Source organism: Pleurodeles waltl, chromosome 5 (assembly GCF_031143425.1).
Source record: "Pleurodeles waltl isolate 20211129_DDA chromosome 5, aPleWal1.hap1.20221129, whole genome shotgun sequence".
Classification (NCBI taxonomy): Eukaryota; Metazoa; Chordata; class Amphibia; order Caudata; family Salamandridae; genus Pleurodeles; species Pleurodeles waltl.
In genome coordinates this window covers 1,325,149,661-1,325,168,553 of record NC_090444.1, presented here as the reverse complement: position 1 = coordinate 1,325,168,553, position 18,893 = coordinate 1,325,149,661, and the positions used below count along the sequence as shown (strand labels likewise).

The 18,893-nt window shown below is 40.2% G+C and overlaps 1 protein-coding gene across 3 annotated transcripts in view; it reads right to left on the bottom strand.

Annotated features, from left to right (window-relative positions):
- SNX14 (sorting nexin 14) overlaps nucleotides 1-18,893 on the bottom strand; it is a 627,761-nt gene that overhangs the window by 390,941 nt on the left and 217,927 nt on the right. For all 3 annotated transcript variants that reach the window (XM_069235584.1, XM_069235585.1, XM_069235586.1), the window contains exons 10-13: nucleotides 2,297-2,341; nucleotides 1,922-2,002; nucleotides 1,633-1,747; nucleotides 265-420 (exon numbers count right to left, since the gene is read on the bottom strand). In XM_069235584.1, coding sequence (XP_069091685.1) covers nucleotides 265-420; nucleotides 1,633-1,747; nucleotides 1,922-2,002; nucleotides 2,297-2,341 — 397 coding nt within the window. The remainder of the gene's footprint in view (nucleotides 1-264; nucleotides 421-1,632; nucleotides 1,748-1,921; nucleotides 2,003-2,296; nucleotides 2,342-18,893) is intronic.

Sequence of the window (18,893 nt, the reverse complement as noted above, 5' to 3'; positions counted from 1 at the left end):
CCAAACCATTAGCCCAGCTGATACCAATTCAATATTTGGAAGGGACGTCCAAAACATGCCCCTTGCAAATACCACTTTAGGAATCAGTACAACTTTGCAAACTGTTAAAATGGGTTTCCTAATGGGTCAAATACGTTTTGGCAGTCCTAACGTTATATTGGAGTGTCTGCGACTGCAAAAGGTTTCATACAACCGGCCCACAGTTTGGCCTACATTTATGACTTTTTGGGGAAGAGTGTGCGCTCAAAAACCTTCTCAACTTACTTCTTTGAATCTCTTCCACAATGAAAGGGTCAAATCGAATTTTGTCAACGCTTGAATCCAGACAGTATGTCTTGTATATCTTGTTCACCTCTTGGTGCAGGGACCTCATTTCCTCTTCACTTAACTCTGGTCGCAAAATTCGGTCGTTGAATTCCTCTGAAAAAATAAAGAGAAGATCTTATCTTTAAGCATGTGACATTCGAGCTCTGTAAAATGTGTAGGTTTGTTGGTTAACTCATTACCAATTTAGCCTTTCAATCAGAAATACTGTACAAAGCTTTGAAATAAGTGGCTCATAAGAAAAGGTCCAGTACAATAACACTGGACAAATGGAGGCTCTGACGGGCTCTGGTGATGAAAGTTCACCATGAGAATGAGGGTCATCTCAACTGAGTGGAGTGACCGAAAGCAACATTAGCCAGTGTGTGTGTGGAAAGGAAAATGGTGTTTTAAAGATGGATCAATAGGTGGGGAGAGAGAGAGCGGAGGTCAGCAGCAGGTGTTTAGTAATGGCAGAAAAGCAAACTTTTAAAAGAAAACTTAGAGAAAAAGATTGACTGAATTGAGTGGTCACTTAGGAGAGGACTAGGAACATGACAGGATTAAGCCTATCTAGCCACTAATTATCCCAGTTTCAGTCTGTATATTTGTTGTACTGTTCCTAAATGGCAAATTAAAAAAAAAACACCCTCCATTACCTTCTACAAAAGGCTGTCTACTAACAGGGCCTCAAAGACCCGTCCTGTTATATTAGGGAAATAACCATCCAGTGTTTTCGGTGCTACTGTATTTGATTTATAGATACAGGCTAAAAATGGTGAGTAACACATGCAAGCAGTACTTGTGCACATTTTGCATGTGTTATTACACACACCACTGCGCTGTGTATGGGCAGGTGCCACCAGGTGGAAACTGGTGGTACTTCCCTGTGCTAGCACAGGACTGAGTCCAATTTGTGTTTAACTCCTGGTAGGTGCTAATCCTGAACTATGCCCAAATCACACTTAGATCAGTTTTACCATAAGGTAATAAGTTTAATTAACCCCATAGTTCCTTTGACAGTAACTACTGTCATTTATGCCACTTGCATTAATACTGTATTTCACCAGCTCTATCTTCGAATTTTTCATTCAGCTTTAATCAGCCTTTAAGTTAAAATAGACTGTTAGTATTAAATTAGTGGGATAAATGCGCTGAGTATCCGTTTCAGCTAAACCATTCACAAAGAATGCATTCTTGCCACAAAGCAACTCCTCTAAACCCATAGGGAAATGCAAAGACTAATGTACCCAGATTTGATATTATAATTTTCAATAGTAAACAGGCTTCAAATAATGAATAAAAATGTAAATGAACATGCACTCTTACCCACTGAGAGGCAAAACTGCAAGACATGCACGGCTCCCTCCTGTTTCAGGAACTTCATGAAGCGAAACAAAAGGTCCTGCTGCTCTCTGATCGCTTTCAGCTCCAGCTTCAGCACCTTGACAAATGGTGGGATTACAGGGTCACCACTATGAATTACTTTAGGTTCAACATGTTCATTTAAAAGTCAGTTGCTTTTTTTATCCTTAGTGAGACAAAAGAGGTATATTTATTCCTGCAACTACTTGAACTAAAATGTATTGGAAGAAATAATTTCACTGTGTTTACTTACAGACGGCTTTTTATTTTTTGACTCTGCAAATTTCTGCAGGAACGGAACAAGGGGAGATGCTGGCTCGGAAGCCTTTTCAGGCTGAAAGAAGCAGAAATGCTAAGTGAGATGGACAAACTAAAAAACAGACAAAAGTGTGATTTTTGTTATTGACCATCTCCACCTAATAACCTTCACTGAGTATCAGGACCATAGTAACTAAGATCCCCTACCCGCTGCCGCCCTCAGCTTGCCACTTAATTCCTGTTCAGTGACAACAACACTCACAATCGCACCTCCCATGGCAGATTGTGTGGTGACCCATGGACTTTGGAGCCCCTTGGCATGTGTCAATTGGGAATTCCACCTCTGCCCACAAATAAAAAGAAAACTCACAGGAGTATTGTCGATGAAGAGGAGCAGCAAGCGATTCACTGTGTCCTTCAAAATAAAAAACAGAAGAAATATTGGCATAGATCACAAAAGAAATCACTAAACACAAACTTTACATTTGAAATGGCAATACAACTCATGCAAATACATCTGAGTAAGACTACTTTGAGCCCCACGAGGTTAGGCCTGCTGCACTAATTTTATAAATGCCAGGAATAAGAGCAGAAAGAAATAAAAAACTGGTCTTTACCTACATACTCACACACATTGGCGAAACAGTGCCATATACCTCAAAAGTGTAGACTCCAACTACATTATAAACTATACCGTAAAGCACTACATGATGAATTAATTGTGGCAATTTTTCCTCAAATTAGCATTCATCACATGAGCACCAGCCTACCTTATAAGAGACGCTTGGCCCTCCGGGGCCAGGACAGCTGAGTGTACTGCCATTATGAGGCTGTGATATGAACTGTAAGATACCTATGCATTTTGCTGTGTCCAGTGGAGTGCCCTGATGTTTGTAACCCTACTCCCTCCCCCAGGACATTGCTCTTAAGTCTACAATTGTTCATGTTTGTTGTTAGATAAACCAATAAAAAGATTTTTATTCAAAAAAGAAATAAGAAACTGGGATTAACACAAACTCTCAAGAGTGCATTCTATAATTGCAAATGCATCTGATAGTAATGTGACACCATGCTCACAAAGTATTTCAGCCCAGTTCAGAATCTCATACGGTAAATCTTCTGTAGTCCTCTTGATACAAGCGGCAGGATCGCCAACAAGTGTACCGTCTGTAACACATCTTACTATGACACTATGTTTAAGGTGATTCCACAGCTACTTTCTTATTGGAGTGATCTGAACAGAAGCTTTGCAGACTAATCACTCACATCTAGTACGACTGCCAGGCCATCACTATTGTGACCAGAAAACAATTTGGTTCAAAACACAAGGAAATAACCCAACACATTTCCATGCTTCCATTGTCATGGCACTGCATTCTTTGACTAATGTGTTTGCTTGAGTTCCAGTATAAAGGGAGCCTGGCCTGCCAGTTCGAGCAAGACATTCACTTGGAGCAAGTCCAAGCCTGGTTTGCATGCAGATGGACTCTGCACGGAGCTGCGCGGTGTGCACATAAAAAGAAAAAACAATTGACTGGAATAATTACAAGCAGCTGAGATTAATTCAAGTATACTACTCACCACTCATTTTTTTAAATGGCTTTTTTTTGTTTCGCCATCCCATTTAAAAAGGTTTATTTTGCTTTTTTTGTGGGTTTAACACTGTTATATAAATATATATATATATATATATATATTATTTATATATATATATATTTTTTTTACTACAAAAAGATTCGCACCAAACTCCGTGAATGTGACAATTCCTTTATTATGCTGAATGTGCAACCAACCAAGGCATTTCGACTAAAGCAGTCTTTGTCAAAGTTAGTGAGTCCTTTCACTCTGTTGCCCTTTATATACAACATCAATTAAGAGGCATTATGGAACAAGTAGTATATTAATTCAAAGGCAACAAAGGCAACATAAATTAAAACACAAATCATATAAAAAAAATGTTTTAAAGAAAAATATGTCTACACAAATATCTTTTTAGAATGGTAAAATTCATAATTATGTCTACTAAATACAATTCAAGATCATATATGACTACAATTCTATCATATAAATGACCTTCTATGGCAGTCTATGTTTCATATTTTATTCTTGATCAACCATCATTTTCTGGATATAATATCCACCTAGAGTCTGATGAATATCCTGATAAAGGTATAGTACCCTACTCAAATCTCCTAAGTTAACATATTCAATGTAGTATGACCTTGAATTGAATATTGTATACTATTTCAGCCGGAAGGCTACATTTACCTCTAAATCCTATTTATGAATGTACATAAAGCTCCTCGTCATTGTTCAAACCTAAGGGGGCCTTAGTTCTTAACTGAATATTATATCTAGACTCTAACTGTTGCAATTTTTTTATCCTATCTCAACCTCTCTCATGCTCTGGAATATGACTATCCCATAACATCTCAATGTTCTCCAGCTCTTTATTTCATGTGTTCTCAGATGTTTAGCTACTGCATAAATAAAATCATGGTGCATAAATTGCTCTTATATTTTTCAAAATTCTCTTTTTAGGCATACAAATAGTGCTACCAATGTATTTCAAACCACAATGGCATTCAGTCACATATATTGTATATTTTGTATCACAGGTTTTTGGTATGCTTAATTTGAATTTCAGTATTATTATGCATCAAAAATGTCTTTGTGGATCTTCCAATTTACAAGCTTTACAACTATTGCATTTTATAAATCCTTTTTGCTGTTCCACTAACCAATTATTATCGGATATTTGTGAAAAATGACTCTTTACCAAGATGACTTGAACAGAAGGTGCCTTGCGATATGCTATTAAAGGTGTAGAACCCACTTTAGGGCCTAGATTTGGATCTTAAGAGATCATATTCCAATGTTTACGTAAGATGTTTTTTTATTATCCCACTTTCTTTACTGTAATTTATTATCATCCTAAAATGATTCTGTTCCTCTGTCTTTTCTTTTTTTAGATGTTTTTGGAAACAACACATCATTGCGATTAATGGTACTCATTTTCTCAAAATTCTTAATAAAGATACCTTGTCCATAACTTCTCATTTTGAATCTCTGAATTGTTTCTTTGAATTTGATTTGCACTTCTTCATCATTTGAACAATTTCTCTGCATTCTTATAAGTTCTCTGTATGGTATACTTTTCAACAATGACTTAGGATGAAAACTTTCTCCATATAATATACTATTTGTTGATGTTTCCTTATGATATTCTATTCTGTCATTTTAGATATAAATTATCAAATCCCAAAAATGTATTGGGTTTTGACTTGTTTCACATGTGAATTGTAATCCAACATTGTTAGAGTTTAAAACTGAAATATATGTCCAAAATTCTTTCTGTGACCCATGCCAAATAATAAATATTTTGTCGATGAATCTCACCTACAATGCAATTTTCTCTACATACATTTCATTGGTCATGCCCCATGCTATTTCCCTCTCCCACCAACCCATTACTAGATTGGTGTAATTCGGATATAGAGAAATGCCCATTGCTGTTCCACATGTCCGCTGTAAGATCTCCTGATTGAACAAAAAGATACTATTTTTAAGGCATAGAGAGTAGCATCTTTGTGTGTTCCAATTCTCCAATACTTCTTTGTCTTAGAAAGTACTCACAGGCCTTCAATCCTATTTCATGCTTTATTGATGTGAATAAAGATACTACATCAATTGTTACTAAAAGGTACCCATCACTCCAATTGATATTTGTTAAGATTCTCAATAAATCCCCTGAGTCTTTAATGCAGGAACTCAATGTCATTACAATAGGTGCCAAATAATGATCCACGTAATCTGATATTCTTTCATAAAGTGAATCACATGCCAATACAATTGGTCTTCCTGGGGGATTGATTAACGATTTATGGATTTTTGGGATAAAATATATTGTACGAATTTTCAGGTTCTCTTTTCTTAAAAATTGATATTCATTGTCATTAAGTAGCAATTGCTGATACCATGTTTCTAATTTTCGATGTATTTGATGGATCATCTGATTAATTGGGTTACCATTAAGGCCCTCATTCTGACCTTGGCGGGCGGCGGAGGCCGCCCGCCAAAGTCCCGCCGTCAGGTTACCGTTCCGCGGTCGAAAGACCGCGGCGGTAATTCTGACTTTCCCGCTGGGCTGGCGGGCGGTCGCCTTCAGACCGCCAGCCAGCCCAGCGGGAAAGAGGCTTCCACGATGAAGCCGGCTCGGAATCGAGCCGGCGGAGTGGAAGCTGTGCGACGGGTGCAGTTGCACCCGTCGCGTATTTCACTGTCTGCGCAGCAGACAGTGAAATACATGTAGGGGCCCTCTTACGGGGGCCCCTGCAATGCCCATGCCAGTGGCATGGGCACTGCAGGGGCCCCCAGGGGCCCCGCGACCCCCCCTACCGCCATCCGGATCTCGGCGGTCCGACCGCCGGGATCTGGATGGCGGTAGGGGGGGTCGGAATCCCCGCGGCGGTGCAGCAAGCTGCGCCGCCGCGGAGGATTCAATGGGGCCGCGGTACACTGGCGGGACCCCGCCAGTGGTGCCGGTCCGACCGCGGCTTTACCGCCGCGGTCGGAATCCCCATTGGAGCACCGCCGGCCTGTCGGCGGTGCTCCCGCGGTCCTCCGCCCTGGCGGTCAAAGACCGCCAGGGTCAGAATGACCACCTAAGTCTTTTATAGTTGCTTTCATTATTTAGTTGTCTATAAGCTTCCTTAATGTAATCCAGTGTGTTGAGAATCACGATGTTACTTCCCTTATCAGCTGGTTTTATTATAATCTTATTATTTGCTGGATCTTTTAATGCCAAACATTCCTTCAAAGTTAAGTTCTCCTGTACTCCATGATGTCTAGATTTTTTCAATATTTTCCAAATCTCCCAATACAAGTTCGGAAAAGATTTCAATCTTGTTTCCTGGTGACAAAATTGGACTACATTTTGACTTCTCCTGAAATTTACTGAAATTATGTTGGTTAGTATCAATTTCCAATCTTTCTAAGACTTCCATTTCTGTGAATTCTTCACCTTGCAAATCATGATAGAAAATCAAAAATAGTTTTCAAATCTGAAATTTGATCAATACATAATTCCTTATTTTCAGATCTCTCTCCACTTTCATTCATTTTTAACTCATACGGGCGGGTTGCATAAAATTTCACTAATTTTAATTTCCTAATGAATTTGTAAATGTCTATCCATGCATCCATATAATTGAAATTGACTTCTGGACAGAAGAAAAGGCCTTTATTCAACAGTCGCTGTTCTGCTGTTGTTAGTACATGGTCAGATAGATTAACCACAAGATTTGATGTCTCTGTTATTTCTTCTGACTCCTGAGAGGATATTATCTTTTTTCTATTTCTTTTCGCTCTTCTGGTTTTTCTTTTCCTTTTCCTTTTACTGATCGGTTCGTGTTTTGCGCTCTGTTCTTTTCTCTTCCTCTCGACAATCGTTGATCCAAATATAACACTTTCATTTCCTCTAAAAAAGTGTTCACTGTCATACCATCATCATGTCCTGAAGGCACCTCTCCTTCACTTAAATCAACATCTGATTCACTTAAAACATCCACACTATCCAAGCCTTGATTTACATCATTCCACTTTCCATTGTGTTTTATTTTTTTAATCTTTTTTGCAAAAGTTAATATTCTTCCCTGTTTACAGTTTTTTTCATCTCTCATGAATTTGCTTTTCTTACGTTCTTGCACAGTGTCCTCATATTTATCAAGACGACTTTCCATATATTTTCTCATCACTGTCTGTTCACTTTTATATTCATGATTTTGTAACTTCTCTTCAATTTCTCTTATCTTGCCATGAGTTTCCTCCAAATCCAATTTAGCATATTTGATGAGAATTCTCATCATATTTAGTGAACATTGAGTGTTATTCTCCCCCCATTCTCAAAATAGTTCTTGTTTCACACCTGTATATGTTGGTATCGTAAAATTACTTAAACCTCTTGGTATTCTATTGACTCCCATATATTTTTCCAATGAAATTCCATCCCAACTCTTATTAATCTCTTTTTTATACAGTCTCTCTAATTGAAGGAATTGATGTTTAAGAGAGACACCCTTATGTTCATTCTCTCTACGTGTTTTCAACAATGTTGTTGCCGTTGTTAAATGTCTAGCCTTTCTTGCTTCCCTTCTTGAAGATAAAAGTTCCGAAATGTAGTAACATATGATCTTGAATTGTATTTAGTAGACATGATTATGAATTTGACCATTCTAAAAAAAAAATATTTGTGTACATATATTTTTCTTTTCAAAAATATATTTTTTATATGATTTGTGTTTTAATTTATGTTGCCTTTTAATTAATATACTACATGTCCATTAATGCCTCTTAATGCATGCTGTGACTTTTTAGTACAAAGGGCAACAGAGTGAAAGGACTCACTAACTTTGACAAAGACCGCTTTGGTCAAAAACGCATTGGTTGGTTCCACATTCAGTATAATAAAGGAATTGTCACATTTGCGTGCGTCTCTTTTTGTAGTAAACTGCCAATTCAAGGGATTGGTCTACCATCCAGCACTTGCACCACTAATGAGCACGTCATTCTGAACGGCCTTATTGGGATTGACCATACACTCACCTGGGACTTCAAATCACTGATGCAAGGCCTTGGTTTTTAAACCAGATTTAGAACATTTATTTGTGTGAAGATATTTTAAGTCATGTTTTGTCTCCAATGTGTAAGATCATTAATAGTTACAATACGTTAGCGTTTTATTACAACAATAAGAGAAAAACAATACATGATAAAAAAAACTCCACTGTTAAGACAGAAGCTTTCAAGTACATTTACTTTTCGGTAGTAGTTTAGTCAGTTCAGTTATTTCGGATTAATTATTTTCAGTTCTGTACCACCAAAATATATCTTCCATTTACTGTAATTTAATTCAAATAACATTTATGAAAGCCAACTTTGTTTTTATTGTGTTCAAGTTTCACCAACAGACAGGCCTCCAGTAATTTACACTTTTTATCTATTTCCGACCTTAACCTACCACTGCACGTTCATATGGACAGGAATACTAAACCCAAATTTCTTCAACATTCTCTTTTCCTCACCTAAATACACTCGCCCTTTTACCCGCCTTGTTTGCGCATATTTTCACTTTCAGTGGTACTCTAGAGTTACTAGCAGGACTACAAGCCTTAAAAGCTATCCTCAATGCAGTATGTGGAGTGGTACCCTGACATGAGTGGGCCCACTGCACATCAGTTATGATTGGCTATTATTTCTGAATTAGGGGATGAGTGGGACGTTTCCTTGTTTGCCTGAGCAACCATTGTCTCATTCTTAATCCACTGACTACACAGTGAGACTAATCTTTCTACAGTTCCTAAATGGGGATTATTCAACACTCCTGAAGCAGTGTTTTCTGCACCATCTTAAGTCTAAAGTTTTAGTTTGACGATTACTTTTCCTTTTATTTTACATATGCTATAATGTAACCAGCTGCACAATCTGAAAATCTGGAATAATGAATATCAAAGGAAATGCGCCAATAGAAATAAATCCTGAAACGTGTTTACAAAATATCATAAATGGTTACCATTTAGATCACTGTCACAATTCTTTCTTTTCTGTCAATGGTCCCCGCCAAAATAAACATGAAATTCATAGAGGATCAGTGGTAATAAATACATTTGCTTAAAGAAGCAAGGTTGACTATAATTAGCCAGCCACAGTACCAAATGTTCTTATATTAACACTTCAATTCCAGTGTGTTTCAGATTTTACAACTATGGCCTGGGTTGGCTCTTTCCAGGTTGGACTCCGAGTTGAGGAATTAAACATACTAAAGGGGCACTGTTAGTGGGATAGCCTCTTCGAGCAAACAGCCTCTGCCTGATTCATTTATTCTATTTGAAGACAACCCTCATTTAAGTAGTTTTTTTCACTGGTATAGAAGGAAAGATCTCTCTTAAGAGAATTATGTCTTACAAAACTACACCTACCCATATTTCTGATTGAATAGGATTTGCCCTTAGCCAGGATTTGTAAAGGCTGGAAAAGGATTTTTCACGAACAGGTGCAATTTAAAAACCGGATGTGCATTGGCTTAATTTACTACGCATCACTTCCATAAACTTTTAACATACTAATGTCACCTTTACTACTCTGGTCCTGATTGCCCAAACGCCATAACAAATCTAACCAAGAATATGATGTGCTATGGGTTTGGGACCAATTTCTGCGATTGGGGGGCATGCACAAAACAACATTTGCTAGTTAAGAAATTGCTCACTGGGATGGGATTATAGAATTCTGCCTTTTCAGCAGGGGCCGAAATATTCCTCTGAAATATGCAGCTTTTTTTTACTTTCAAAAGTCGCACATTATATAGTTATTGTTTCCATTGCTTTGTGCAGCAGTAAAAACTTCAAGGTGCTACAGGAAGTAGTGTGTTCCAAACAGAGTCGCAAGCCGATTTTTGTTGGTTCGTGAAAGTCCAAGCAATATATAAATATGCTGTTAAGTTGTTAATAATATCCACTGGCCATATAAAACATGGAAACGGATATCTTCTGACAAATTGCAGCTTATATTTTTTAACATGGTGATTGGTGTTTACAAACTCTTTCACTTTGCAGTCAGAGAAAAAAAAGTAAAGTGAACTGTGTTACAATCTTGCTGGAGTCCAGAGTGTGAAAGGAAAGGCTCTAGGATGTTATTTTTGTAACACAACAAAATGTAAATATATGTAAATGAGCTGAAGACATTAGCAGTTAGGGAAGCAAAAATGAAGCACATTTTATGTTATTCTGAAGTGTGACGGAATTAAAAAATTTAAATGGGTCAAAACAAATCAAGACACATTACTTGGTGATGCCCCAAATGATAAATATTCAATGAAACTCCATACATCATTGTTTGTGTGCAACATAGTTTTCTCAAACTGTACATCTGTGCATTGCCACATGATGCTTCAAAAACATGGAAAAAAGAAATCGCCCATCTCATGTCAATTAAAGTTAGTGGGTCGCAAGCGTTTGCTCTTCTAAAAAGTGGGCTGTGGTTCTCACAAGAATGGTAAGCACTGATCTAGAGCAAAATGCATTATTAAGCATTACCACTTTCCTTTACTAATAATATGCCAATAATTTGACCGGGGCAGCCTGTTCAAAGCCACAATTGTGGTTTTGTACACACATAGTGGACACTGCTGATTAAACCTTGTATCTCCATGCCCAGTTTTGAGGAATGTGGCAGTTGTCTCACTGGTTCTCAATCAAACTAAAACCCATTGAGAAACATGGAACACAGAAAATATTCACAATTGCTGGAGGACCAAACTGAAACAGTTGTCACAGAAATTAAGGACTTTGGGAAAATGCCCACATAAGCAAGGTCAAGAAAAAAAGGTTCTGTACAGGGGGAAAAACCTGACAAGTTGCCCAAACAACAATAGGCTTGCAGAACTCAGACAATACTATAGGTGTGTAATGGGAGGCAACCGGAAGGCAGTATAACAGGTGAAACGAAGGACACCACTGTGAGAATACAGGGTATATTATATGGTGTGGCCGTGCAACCTCATTGTGTAATGCAGTGGTTAACCAACCTGTGGTCCAGCGACCAATGGGGGTCCAAAAAGCCTCCTCAGAGAGTCCATAATTGCTTAGATAATGAATGAATATTAACAGATTCATAAAGTGTATATAATTAAAGTGGCTAAATGTAAAGCTGAATTTTTTTAAACGTGCAGTAAATGTCAATGAACTTGAAGTTGGAGGCTACAAATGAAATTAGTGTCCTCAGATTGATATGCAGGTGCAGTGAAGTGCATCAAACAGAATGACGTGTGGATAATGTGTGGTTTCAAATGCATTCAGAAAAGCTCCAACCTTCCTTTTAAAAGTATATATTTTTTTTATATTATTTGCTTGCGAATTAAATAAAATATGTTGTCATTTGTGTATGTGTTTGATGGAATGCTTGCTGCCACCATCTTCTGTGGGCTCTAGGCCCAGCCTGGACCTACTCATTCGAGGGCCAGTCTTCTTTCAGCCAGGTTTATGGCTCTCTGTTCCAGGTCCAGTGCTGCCTTGCTCTCTTGCAGGGACCTCTGGCTAGTGATGGAGCCTTCTCTGGAAGCCACCCTTGGCCTCATTTAGGGGGCCAGGCTCCCACTTGCTCCCTCCACGATACTGTTAGCATCTTTCTCCACATTATCTTCTTCCCCACAACAGGCGTGGAGGTACTATGTGGGCCTCTTCCCAAGCGTTGAGGGCCCATGTCAACTTATTCTTTCTTGTGTTGGCTCCCATGTTGACTTGTCTATTTTTGCAAAGTGCCCTAAGCTCATCTCTTTTGAGGGAGGCCTGCTCAGCCACGTAGAGTGGCCCCTTAAACTTTTTTTCAAACTATTTAGAAACTTTGCCACAACTACGTCAATCTTTTCCTAACTCCTTGAAAATGTTTTTGCAATCCTTTGGAAACAATCCTTTGGTATCAACAACAACTCAACTGCTTGGGAGGCACAAGTACTTCTTTTTGGGTATCAACTCAGATGGATTCTCAGTGGTCTCAACTTCAACAACTGTATGATACTACTCAAAACAAGTTCCGGATGCCACCACTAAGCAGCATTGTGAGGAAATGAGGTGTATTATATGGTGTGGTTGTGTGACCTCATTGTGTAATACACTTACTAACCTTTTTAGGACCAACAGTTTTTTTTTGTCAACCCTTCAGTTCAATCTGGGTAGCTGTGGCTCTGAGCAGCAAAGCTTACACGAAGGAATAAGAGTAAATCATTTAAACAGAATTGAAACAACTGTAGAAACCGACAAGACACTCAAAAAATGTGACACCAACTTACAAAAATAGACTGTATTTTATGTATTTTTAGACGCCATAATGAAAAACCTCCACTGGAGGATTCCAGAGATATAGAATTTACAAGGTATAGAAAATCAAAGCATTTCACTAAACTGCAAACTAGCACTGGCAAATTCAACGACTTTCCCACTTAGAACCGTTTTCACCAAAAGGCTGGGCTAGTTGTAGTGCATTCACTTAGAGTCACTTTAGGCAACCATCTCCAGTAGGGAGCTAGTCAGAGGGACCAGCAAGATCCTCTGAATCAGTTACCACCACAGATGAAGCAGTCTCCAGGCAGTTCCACACACTATCGCCTTGCAAATGGTTTCTATGGAAGTGGTCCTGATTAAAGGAATGAAGGATGGTAAAGAGGATCAAGGATGCTGTGGATGCAATGCAGTCGATGGGGGTGGGGGGGTTCCTGCAGCTACTCCTCAGTCCCCAAAGGGGTGAGGCAGTCCTGGTGACAGGGCCGACTCCCTTCAAAGTCCTCTCGGCACTGGTAGAAGTCCAGTCGCCACTGGGTTACCAGTCGCTCTGTATCGCAATCACAGCCAAATCCTTTTCTGGGTGATAATTTTGCTTCTGGGTGGCCAAGGTGCAATCTGAAAAATCTCCTGGACTCAGCGAACACAGGTGCAACTTTAAGTAGGGAGTCCTGGTCTCTGGTGCTTCATGGGGCAGTCTGAAGATTCTGGGCTGCCAACTTGCCCTAGTACTCTTCTCAGCTGTTGTGGCCCTCTGCTGTGAACCAGAGATCAGCCAACTGACCCTTGGAGTCTCTTCTTTGGCTGGGGTCTGGAGAAGACTTCTCCAACACCAGAACACAGCATGCGCAGTCCCTCTTCTGTGCTAGCCACCAGGTTCATCAGGTGCAGTCCATGCCAGTGCAGCCTGTCTTTGCCAGTTCAACGGTGCAGCAGGGCAGTCCTTCAGTCCTTCCTCCAGTCCAGTCAAGATCTGAGCTCTGGGTTCCAGGGGTGTCCAATTTGTGCTCAGAAAATGCTCTCAGGGTAGGATACGGTTGGCAGCCAAAGGACTACCAGGCTACCTACCTCCTGAAGACCACTTCCTGGGTAGTGTGGCATGTGGATCCAAAGATACACCATTCTGCCCACTCCCAACATTGCAGATCCCCTTTCTCGGCATCAACAGCTCTTTAGCCCAAACGAGAGGTGTGGCTACCAAGGGGGCTACACACCCCTGAAAAAACGGTGTGACAACAGGTTTCTATTCTCCTTGACGGGTACCGTCTAGTCTGCCCAAACAAAGGGGCTGCCCCTCTCCCAAGTTTCCCCCATTTGCTCTTCAAAGTAGGTTTCAGCTTTGAAGCTTGCCTGCTGGGCTATCACCCGTGTGGCTTCCTGCAGGAGGGAAGTAACATCCATCTCTAGTGCAGCCCCTATTTTCCCCTTTCCAGAGAGTCATTAGCACATCTAGCAAGGACGGCAGAAAGCTGTCTAGGGTTCAAGCTCCTGGTGTAACCCTTAAAGGCACAGCAGATTGAAGGCAACAAAGTGGCAGATTTGCAAACGGTGCACTCTGTAACTGGCTACATTAATTTCCACTTAAGAATCAAGTTGGGCTTGATGTCTCTAGTTGTTTGATACCTTCGGGTACCAACTTTGTTTTCACCGATCGGGAGTTCGTTCAGCTGAGGGATGCATGTGTAACCCTGTACACGCCAATGGGACAACCAAATCTTTCTACAGTAAAAATGTCAGTTTCACATCTTTCATGCCAGAAAATGTAAAACACATGTTCTGTCCATGAAATATGCTGCACACTGCCTTAGGGATGGGTAATTATGCCGTAGGAATGACATACATATTTTTCAGTTGGACATTTGACTTTGCCATGGCTTTAAATGGCAAAGCCGGGCTAGCGGTTTGAAATGGCAGACTAGGAGACATGTTCTACCTTTGTCACACGCTGCATGGCACAACCAGTGCTGCAATTCCTAGGGTGCCCCTCTATCTTATAGGTCCTAAGTACTATATACAGGTAAGTTAGTCTATGCCAATTGGGTATAGCCAATGTAACGTACATGCTTTGGCTCAGGGCACTGAGGTCTGGTTAGCAGGCCTCATTACATTCTCAGAGACAAAAAAAGATGCATTAGTCAAAAACCTGGGGGTGAACATACAAAAAGAGGAGTTTTCTTCACCAACAAGACAATGACCGAAACTGAACAGAAACACATGGAGGCACATGTGTTGCTTCATCTGAACATAAAGCCTACACAATTTGTAAAGGCATCACTACATAACAAAATTGATTAATGTATATCAATGCTGGGTGCCAAGAAAGAAAGGCCAGCATCAAGTGGACAGCAGACAATGGCTAGAAAACAAAAGTGATGAGGCATCACTTAAGGGCAATCTGCTTTGGACTGATTTGAGGAACGTGGTGGAGTGGGCACAAGAGAGGTGGGGTGGACACAGAAAACAGAAAAGGCGGTAACCCAGATTAAAAAGGGTGTACAAGAACTGAAAACAAAGGTGAGAACACTCTCCAGACTCTTTTGCATTGGAAGGTAGGGCTGAAGATGTGGAACAGAGGTTAAGGAGGAGCAACCTTACTTTTTTGAGTGAGAGGAAGGCACATCAACAGAAGAATTTCTAGAGAAATTTATTGTACAGTCCATAAATCCCAAAGGTCTGACTCGCTTCTTTATTATAAAAGGGCTCACAAGGTGCCATAATTTCACCACCCTCTTGGGGGCACCACTGCAAGCCATTATAGTGAAGACATTAAATCACCACCAGGACAAGGAATTAATGCTGCAAAATGATAGAAAGCTGAAAGACTCATGGCTCAAAGACAAAACATTCAGAAGCTTCGTGGTCTTTACACAAAAAGTGCAAAGGCTAAGATAGTATTTTGAAGCGTAAATTAAATGTTAAGGGCCCCTCATCTAACGTATACCTCTGCTGTATGCAACCAAACTAAGGGTCATACATAATGGCATTTATTACTTTATTTAGACCCAGAGAAGACCACAGACCAGCAGGACATAAGGATAGGACTGAGTGAATATCACAGAAGGAAGACTTGTGGAAATGGAAGAAACGTTCAGCGCTAAAAGGGAACAAACGTGTTGTAATGAGAATAAGAGACCATGGAAAACACCGGACAACACTGAGGTAACTGGGGTAATCCCAGAATAATAGTGGAAGAAGATTGAAAGCTCACGCACTAGGAGGAGGACACACTAAATGAAATCGCACATAGGACTAGAAAAGATGAGAGAGAATTAGAACACTAACCAGAGACCTAACGTGAGCATAACAACCGAAAAGAGAGCAAAGAAAAGAGCCAAAAAGGGCTTAAAGGAATTACTAATGAACAAAATAGGCATTAAAATGAGGCATATATCATGATACAAAGAGGGGGAAATAAGCTAGATGAAAGCTCCAAACATAGTTAATATGACTTTGGGGTGGCAGGCTGTTTGAAATCCGGAACAAGGGAACCCTCCACGTGTGGGGAAGTTTAAATAAGAATAAATGTCATGTGGTTGTGGTGTTTCAGAGTTGTGAGCAGAGGCTCACCAAAGAATAAGACCACACAGGAACTGTGCAGGATACCCATCTAGACGATAGGGTGCAAGAGGTATGGGCCCTTCGGCAACCCATGAAATGCACACAACTCCTGGAGAGGAAAGTAGACTATATTATGGTGGGTTAGTGGGTAATCCACAGATATGGTACTAACCACCATACTCACTTGGAACGTCAATGGGCCAGAGACACATACATGTTGAGGCTGGTTATGATTAAGGGGATTAGGCTCTGATTTTATTCTCCCACACGAAACCACCATTATGGGAACAAATTGTGTGATTCACATGAGGCTCCCAAGCAGTCATCATGCAGATTAGGAAACATTTTCATTTAAAACTTCCAAGACTTAGCCAGAACAATGTGGGACGTATGAGAAGTGGGCTGCCGCAGGGGCACACTGAAATGCCCAATATTTAGCTTCCAAGCACCTCCCAGATTACAGAAGGAACACTGGAGAAAATAGGCACATAGAATTTGGAGAACTTGGCAGATATGTCTGTTAGTAGAGAGCGACTTTAATGATGTCATAGTGAGGGTGGTTGACAGGACCTCCAAGGGGAATGAGGGCATGCTAACCCAAGCATTACAGTTTGCCGATGCTATGGCTAAAGGATAAGAAATACACCCTACACATAAGCAGTATTTCTCTTTTTTGGGGGCTCATGGGATGTATTCCAGGTTTGATTATGTTTTTGTTTAATCCTCTGAAATTTTCAATTTAAGCAATACGAAATATTAGGTCAGAGGTATGTTGGAACATTCCTCCCTTTTGTTGACAATGGGGCAACAGAATCGAACCAAAGGAAGTACTTGGATATTTAACATATAGGTGCTGAACGTCAAAGGCATCAGTGCAGGGGGTCGCAAAGCAGTACTTTATCTAAAACCTATGGATCTGTGTAGTCAGATATAATGTTTTGAGATGCCTATTATGCTGTACTGAGAGGAGGGCTCAAGCTATGACGTCGTCACTGAAAGTCACGGCAGAAGAGGATCCTAGAGCTAGAAGAAGTAGTCCCCCACACAACCACCACCCTACACCGACCAAAGGTAGAAGAAATGAGGCAACCGAAGGTGGTGCACAGGAAATATAGCAATGAGGAAAGGTAGGCAGCCAAACTGCACTATATCAGGGTTCAGAGAAAATTATATGAAATAGGTCACAAGACAGGACAACTCCTGACCTGCCTGAGAAGACAAGAGGAAGAAGAGGGTAGACAACACTATAAATTAATTAGGTCAGGAGATTTCCACAAACTGTGAAATCACACAGACATTTCTAAATTTCTATCAAGAAATGTACAAATCTTGGATGTGGAGGCAAAGGCTTATCTTGAGACGCTGGAACTCCTAAAGTTAACACCTGATCAACGTAGAACAGGATCTCTTACTAGAGGAAAACACGAAAAAGAATATGCAGCTCCAAAGCAGAATTGCTCTATGTCCAAATGGCTTTGCAGTGGAGTTGTTTAAATATATGGCTTCATAGGTAAGCCCTTACCTCTTGAATTTATACAGGGACGCCACAAAGAGGGGGAGACTGCCCCAACAGTCATGCAAGCATAGTAATGACACCAAAGCAATGGGCATGGTATCTCCCAATTTCGTTCCTTAATGCTGAAGCAAACAACTTAGTGAAATTAATTACCACCAGGATTTATTCTCTGTCAGTCCACAATATTTACTATATACCCAGAGTCTATAATTGACTCCACTTGCGATCCTATCATTATTCGCTGAAAAAGCAGGTGACTCCCTCACAAAGCTGTTCCAGTTTCAGACATTTGAAGGTTTTGGAATTGGCCTCCAAAGGAGCACATGGGTCACATACTATATGCAGAGCCAACAGCAGCAGTAAGGGTCATAGTGTGCTCTTCCACTCATCTGAACGAAGCAGAAGGCTTGAGACAGGAATGTCCTCTTTCTCCACTCCTACTTGCCATTGTGATAGAGTCACTGGCCTGCTGTGTGAGAGTGACATAGTGGATAAAGGGATTTGCAGCTGATGGAGTGATCGACTAAAACTACTGCTGGTTGCAGAAAATATCCTCTTATATGGAGTAGACCCAGAATGCACCACCTTAGTGTTCCTACAGCTATTCAGTGAATATGGGGAGTACTCAGGATATAGGAACAACTGGCCAAGATGACGGTGCTATTAATTAATGAATGGGAGACTGATTATCTGACGCAGAGAGAGATACGCATGAGAAGAGAAGGATTCAGATACTTAGGAACTGATGTCACTTGGGGATGGGTATCTTCTCAAACAAAACAAAGTCAAGGCCAAATTCCAGGAGGATGTGAAGAGATGGAGAAAACTGCCATTTTTATTGCAGGGTGAGGTGGCACTCTTCAAAACGATCCCTCTGCCGAAATTTACAGATACCATACAAAACACCCCATACATGGTCCCTGATGCTTACTTCAATTGACTGGTGGGAGAAATGAGAAACATGCTATTGGATGGGGTTTCACTACATAAGCTAAATGCCCACACTCTCTTGTTTTTTACATTTTTATAAAGTTTTGTAGTTAGTAAATTAACAGCTGATA